The sequence below is a fragment of the Calidris pugnax genome, unplaced genomic scaffold, assembly GCF_001431845.1.
Source record: "Calidris pugnax isolate Ruff unplaced genomic scaffold, ASM143184v1 scaffold169, whole genome shotgun sequence".
NCBI classification, from domain to species: domain Eukaryota; kingdom Metazoa; phylum Chordata; class Aves; order Charadriiformes; family Scolopacidae; genus Calidris; species Calidris pugnax.
Window position 1 is genome coordinate 51,164 of NW_015090894.1, and position 6,413 is coordinate 57,576.

General features: G+C 58.2%; 1 protein-coding gene across 1 annotated transcript in view; it reads left to right on the forward strand.

Annotated features, from left to right (window-relative positions):
• The window catches only part of LOC106891634 (mitochondrial uncoupling protein 2-like), a 30,515-nt gene that overhangs the window by 11,211 nt on the left and 12,891 nt on the right, over positions 1 to 6,413 (forward strand). The window contains exons 3-4 of the mRNA XM_014948320.1: positions 1,363 to 1,560; positions 5,154 to 5,255. Of these exons, the coding sequence (XP_014803806.1) occupies positions 1,363 to 1,560; positions 5,154 to 5,255 (300 nt within the window). The remainder of the gene's footprint in view (positions 1 to 1,362; positions 1,561 to 5,153; positions 5,256 to 6,413) is intronic.

The window sequence follows — 6,413 nt, forward strand, 5'->3', positions numbered from 1 at the left end:
GGTTCCCACAGGGCTGGTGGTCCCCACACAACTGGTGGTCCCTACGGGGCTGGGGGTTGGGTCCCCACACAACCAGGGGTCCCCACAGAGCTGGGGGTCCCCACACAGCCCATGGTCCCCACAGAGCTGGGGGTCCCCACGCAGCCAGGGATCCCTGTAGGACTGAGTCCCCCCACAACCAAGGGTTCCCTCAGGGCTGGTGGTCCCCACACAACTGGTGGTCCCCACAGGGCTGGGGGTCGGGTCCCCACACAGCCAAGGGTCCCCACAGAGCTGGGGGTCCCCCCACATCCAGGGATCCCTGTAGGACTAAATCCCCCCACAGCCAAGGATTCCCCCAGGGCTGGTGGTGCCCACACAACTGGTGGTCCCCACAGAGCTGGGGGTCCCCATGCAACCCATGGTCCCTGCAGGGCTGGAGGATCCCCATAGGGTTGGGGGTCCCCACTCAGCCAAGGGCCCCCAACAGGGCTGGGGGTCCCTGCAGGGCTGGAGGTCAGGTCCCCACACAGCCCATGGTCCCCACAGGGCTGGGGGTCCCCAAGAAGGTGGGGGTTCCTGCAGGACTGGGGGTCCCCCCACAGCCAAGGGTTCCCTCAGGGCTGGAGGTCCCCACACAACTGGTGGTCCCCACAGGGCTGGGGGTTGGGTCCCCACACAGCCAGGGGTCCTCACAGAACTGGGGGTCCCCACACAGCCCATGGTCCCCTCAGGGCTGGGAGTCCCCACACAGCTGGGGGTCCTTCAGGGCTGGTCTCCACAGGGTTGAGGGTCTCCACGAAGATGAGGGTCCCTGCAGGGTTGAGGAGTCCCCCCCACAGCCAAGGGTCCCCACAGGGCTGGTGGTCCCCACACAACTGGTGGTCGCTACGGGGCTGGGGGTTGGGTCCCCACCCAACCAACACAGCCCATGGTCCCCATAGGGCTGGTGGTCCCCACACAGCTGGGGGTCCCCACGCAGCCAGGGGTCCCCCTAGGACTGAGTCCCCGCACAGCCAAGGGTTCCCTCAAGGCTGGTGGTCCCCACACAACTGGTGGTCCCCACAGGGCTGGGGGTTGGGTCCCCCACACAGCCCATGGTCCCAGCAGGGCTGGGGGTCCCCCGTGGGGCTGGGGGTCCCCCACACAGCCAGGGTCCCCACAGGGCTGGGGGTCCCCCCACAGCCAGGAGTCCCTGTAGGACTGAGTCCCCCCACAACCAAGGGTTCCCTCAAGGCTGGGGGTCCCCACACAACTGGTGGTCCCCACGGGGCTGGGGGTCGGGTCCCCCACACAGCCCATGGTCCCAGCAGGGCTGGGGGTCCCCCGTGGGGCTGGGGGTCCCCCCACACAGCCATGGGTCCCAGCTGCCCCCCTCTCCAGGCACAGGGCTGGCGGCGCGGCTGTTGGCCGGTTGCACCACGGGGGCGGTGGCCGTGGCCTGCGCCCAACCCACCGACGTGGTGAAGGTTCGGTTCCAGGCCAACGGGGCGATGGCGGAGAGCCCCCGGCGCTACAGCGGCACCGTGGACGCCTATCGCACCATCGCCAGGGAGGAGGGCGTCCGCGGGCTCTGGAGAGGTAGGGATGGGTGGGGACAGGGATGGGATGGGATGGGATGGGATTGGGGATTGGAAGAGAAATGGGAACAGAAATGGGGATGGGGGTAGGGATGGGGATGAAGAAGGGGACAGGGATGGGATGGGATGGGATGGGATGGGATGGGATGGGAATGGGGATTGGAAGAGGAATGGGGATTGGAAGAGGAATGGGAACAGAAATGGTAATGGGACTGGGGACAGGCCTGGAAATGGGGACAGGGATGGGATGGGATTGGGGATTGGAAGAGAAATGGGAACAGAAATAGGGATGGGGTTAGGGATGGGAATGAGGATGAAGAAGGGGACAGGGATGGAGGCAGGCGTGGAATGGGAATGGGGATGAAGAAGGGAAAGGGATGGGATGGGATGGGATGGGAATGGGGATGAGGAAGGGAAAGGGATGGGATGGGAATGGGATGGGATGGGATGGGAATGGGAATTGGAAGAGAAATTGGAACAGAAATGGGGATGGGGGTAGGGATGGGAATGGTTTTGGGGATGAAGAAGGGGACAGGGATGGAGACAAGTGTGGGATGGGAATGGGGATGAGGAAGGGAAAAGGATGGGATGGAAATGGGATGGGAATGGGGATTGGAAGAGAAATGGGAACAGAAATGGGGATGGGGGTAGGGATGGGAATGGGGATGAAGAAGGGGACAGGGATGGAGACAGGCGTGGGATGGGAATAGAAATGGGAATAGGAACAGAAATGGAAATGGGGATGAAGAAGGGACAGGCATGGGATGGGAATGGGATGGGAATGGAACTTGGAAGAGAAATGGGAACAGAAATGGGGATGGGAGTAGGGATGGGAATGAGGATGAAGAAGGGGACAGGGATGGAGACAGGTGTGGGTAGGGCTGGTGGTCCCCACACAGCTGGGGGTCCCCACGCAGCCAGGGGTCCCCATGGGATGGGATGGGATGGGAATGGGAATGGGAATGGGAAGAGAAATTGGAACAGAAATGGGGATGGGGGTAGGGATGGGAATGGGGATGGGGATGAAAAAGGAAAAGGGATGGGATGGGAATGGGGATTGGAAGAGGAATGGGAACAGAAATGGGGATGGGGGTAGGGATGGGAATGGGGATGAAGAAGGGAAAGGGATGGGATGGGAATGGGGCTTGGAAGAGAAATGGGAACAGAAATGGAATGGGGAGGTGGAAGGGACAGGGAAGGGATGGGAATAGGAATGGGAATGGGAACAGAAATGTGGATGGGGTTTGGGATGGGATTGGGAATGGGGATGGGGATAAGAAGGGGACAGGGATGGAGACAGGCGTGGGATGGGAATAGAAATGGGAATAGGAACAGAAATGGAAATGGGGATGAAGAAGGGACAGGCATGGGATGGGATGGGAATAGGAATGGGGATTGGAAGAGAAATGGGAACAGAAATGAGGATGGGGATCGGAATGGGGATGAAGAAGGGGACAGGGATGGAGACAGGCGTGGGATGGGAATCGAAATGGGAATGGGGATGAGGAAGGGAAAGGGATGAAGACAGGCATGGGATGGGAATAGAAATGGGAATGGGACGGGGATGGGTTGGGTACAGGCATGGGAATGGGGACAGGATGGGATGGGAAAGGGAATGGGAATTGGAAGAGAAATGGGAACAGAAATGGGGATGGGGGTAGGGATGGGAATGGGGATGAAGAAGGGGACAGGGATAGGAATGGGGATTGGAAGAGAAATGGAAACAGAAATGGGAATGGGAGTAGGGATGGGGAAGATTTGGGGATGAAGAAGGGGATGGATGGAGACAGGCATGGGGTGGGAATAGAAATGGGAATGGGGATGAGGAAGGGAAAGGGATGGGATGGGAATGGGATGGGAATGGGGATTGGAAGAAAAATGGGAACAGAAATGGGGATGGGGGTAGGGATGGGAATGGGGATGAAGAAGGAAAAGGGATGGGAAGGGAATGGGGATTGGAAGAGGAATGGGAACAGAAATGGTAATGGGGATGGGTTGGGGACAGGCATGGGAATAGGGACAGGATGGGATGGGAATTGGAAGAGAAATGGGAACAGAAATGGGGATGGGGCAGGGACGGGGATGGGAATGGGGATGAAGGGGAAAGGGATGGGATGGGAATGGGGATTGGAAGAGGAATGGGAACAGAAATGGGGATGGGGGTAGGGATGGGAATGGGGATGAAGAAGGAGACAGGGATGGAGACAGGTGTGAGATGGGAATGGGGATGAAGAAGGGAAAGGGATGGGATGGGACAGGTACTTGGAAAAGAAATGGAAACAGAAATGGGGATGGTGTAGGGATGGGAATGGTTTGGGGATGAAGAAGGGGACAGGGATGGAGACAAGTGTGGGATGGGAATGGGGATGAGGAAGGGAAAAGGATGGGATGGAAATGGGATGGGAATGGGGATTGGAAGAGAAATGGGAACAGAAATGGTAATGGGGATGGGTTGGGGACAGGCCTGGGAATAGGGACAGGATGGGATGGGGATAGGAATGGGAATTGGAAGAGAAATGGGAACAGAAATGGGGATGGGGGTAGGGATGGGATTGGGGATGAAGAAGGGACAGGTATGGAGACAGACATGGGATGGGAATGGGGATGAGGAAGGGAAAGGGATGGGATGGAAATGGGATGGGAATGGGGATTGGAAGAGAAATGGAAACAGAAATAGGGATGGGAATGGGGATGAAGAAGGGGACAGGGATGGGATGGGATGGGATGGGAATGGGAATGGGAATGGGAAGAGAAATTGGAACAGAAATGGGGATGGGGGTAGGGATGGGAATGGGGATGGGGATGAAAAAGGAAAAGGGATGGGATGGGAATGGGGATTGGAAGAGAAATGAAAACAGAAATGGGAATGGGGATGGGTTGGGGACAGGATGGGATGGGAATAGGAATGGGGATTGGAAGAGAAATGGGAACAGAAATGAGGATGGGGATCGGAATGGGGATGAAGAAGGGGACAGGGATGGAGACAGGCGTGGGATGGGAATCGAAATGGGAATGGGGATGAGGAAGGGAAAGGGATGAAGACAGGCATGGGATGGGAATAGAAATGGGAATGGGACGGGGATGGGTTGGGTACAGGCATGGGAATGGGGACAGGATGGGATGGGAAAGGGAATGGGAATTGGAAGAGAAATGGGAACAGAAATGGGGATGGGGATGAAGAAGGGGACAGGGATGGAGACGGGTGTGGGATGGGAATAGAAATGGGAATAGGAACAGAAATGGGAATGGGGAGGTGGAAGGGACAGGGATGGGATAGGAATAGGAATGGGAACAGAAATGGGGATGGGGGCAGAGATGGGAATGGGGATGAAGGAGGGGACAAGGATGGAGGCAGGCGTGGGATGGGAACAGAAATGGGAATTGGAACAGAAATGGGAATGGGGATGAGGAAGGGGACAGGGATGGGATGGAAATGGGAATTGGAACAGAAATGGGAATAGGGATGAGGAAGGGGACAGGGATGGGGATGGGGACAGGGATGGAATGGGGACAGCAGGGCTGGGGCCCCCATCCCGGATGCTCTAGGAGGGGATGTGACCGCTGTCCCTGATGCCACCTCCCTTTCCTGCACAGGGACACTGCCCAACATCACCCGCAACGCCATCGTCAACTGCGGGGAGCTCGTCACCTACGACCTCATTAAGGACGCGCTGCTGCGGGCGCAGCTGATGACGGGTAACGAACGGCGCCGGGGAGGTGGGGACGGGACACAGCCAGGTGCCACCCCCATCCCCGTGACCCTCAACCCTCCCCCCCTGTCTCTGCCCCACCAGACAATGTCCCATGTCACTTCGTGGCCGCTTTCGGGGCCGGTTTCTGCGCCACGGTGGTGGCATCACCGGTGGACGTGGTGAAGACGCGGTACATGAACGCGGGCCCCGGGCAGTACCGGAACGCGCTCAGCTGCCTCCTCGCCCTCCTCATGCAGGACGGCATCGCCGGCTTCTACAAGGGGTGAGTTTGGGGAGGTTGAGCACCGGCAAACTCAGTGCAACGATGGGGTGTGCCCTCACACCAGGGTAAACCGGCTCCGCTTCACACCTGGTGGCCGGTCACAAGTGATGTTCCCCAGGGCTCAGTGTTGGGACCGTTTCTGGTGAACATCTTCACTGATGGTCTTGATGACACCGAGTGTGTCACCAGTAAGTTGGAAGATGACACCGAGTGTGTCACCAGTGAGTTGGCAGATGACACCAAGTGGAGTGTTGATCTGCGTGAGGATGGGGAGGCTCCACAGAGAGACTTGGATAGGTTGGCTGGATGGGCCAACGTTAATCTGGAGATTAGGAGACGTTAGACGGGAGATTAGGAGAAGGTTCTTCACTGTGAGGGTGGTGGAGCACTGGAACAGGTTGCCCAGGGAGGTGGTTGAGGCCCCTTCCCTGGAGATATTCAAGGAGAGGCTCGACGAGGCCCTGGGCAACCTGGTCTAGTTGGGGGTGTCCCTGCTGACTGCGGGGAGGTGGGACTAGATGACCTTTGGAGGTCCCTTCTGGCCTGGACAACTCTATGATTCTATGGTTAATGGGATGAGCTTCAACAAGACCAAGTGCCAGGTCCTGCCCTTGGGCCACACCAACCCCCTGCCATCAATGGGTAGAGACTTGGGGACGTGCGGCTGGAGCTGCCTGGTGGAAAAGGACTTGGAGGACACCAGCAGTGCGCCCAGGTGGCCAAGAAAGTCAACGGCATCCTGGCTTGTATGAGAAATAGTGTGACCAGCAGAAGTAGGAGGTGATTGTCTCCCCATAGTCAGCACCGGTGAGGCCACACCTGGAGTGTTGTGTCCAGTTTTGGGCACCTCAATCCAAGAGAGATCTTGAGGTGGTGGAG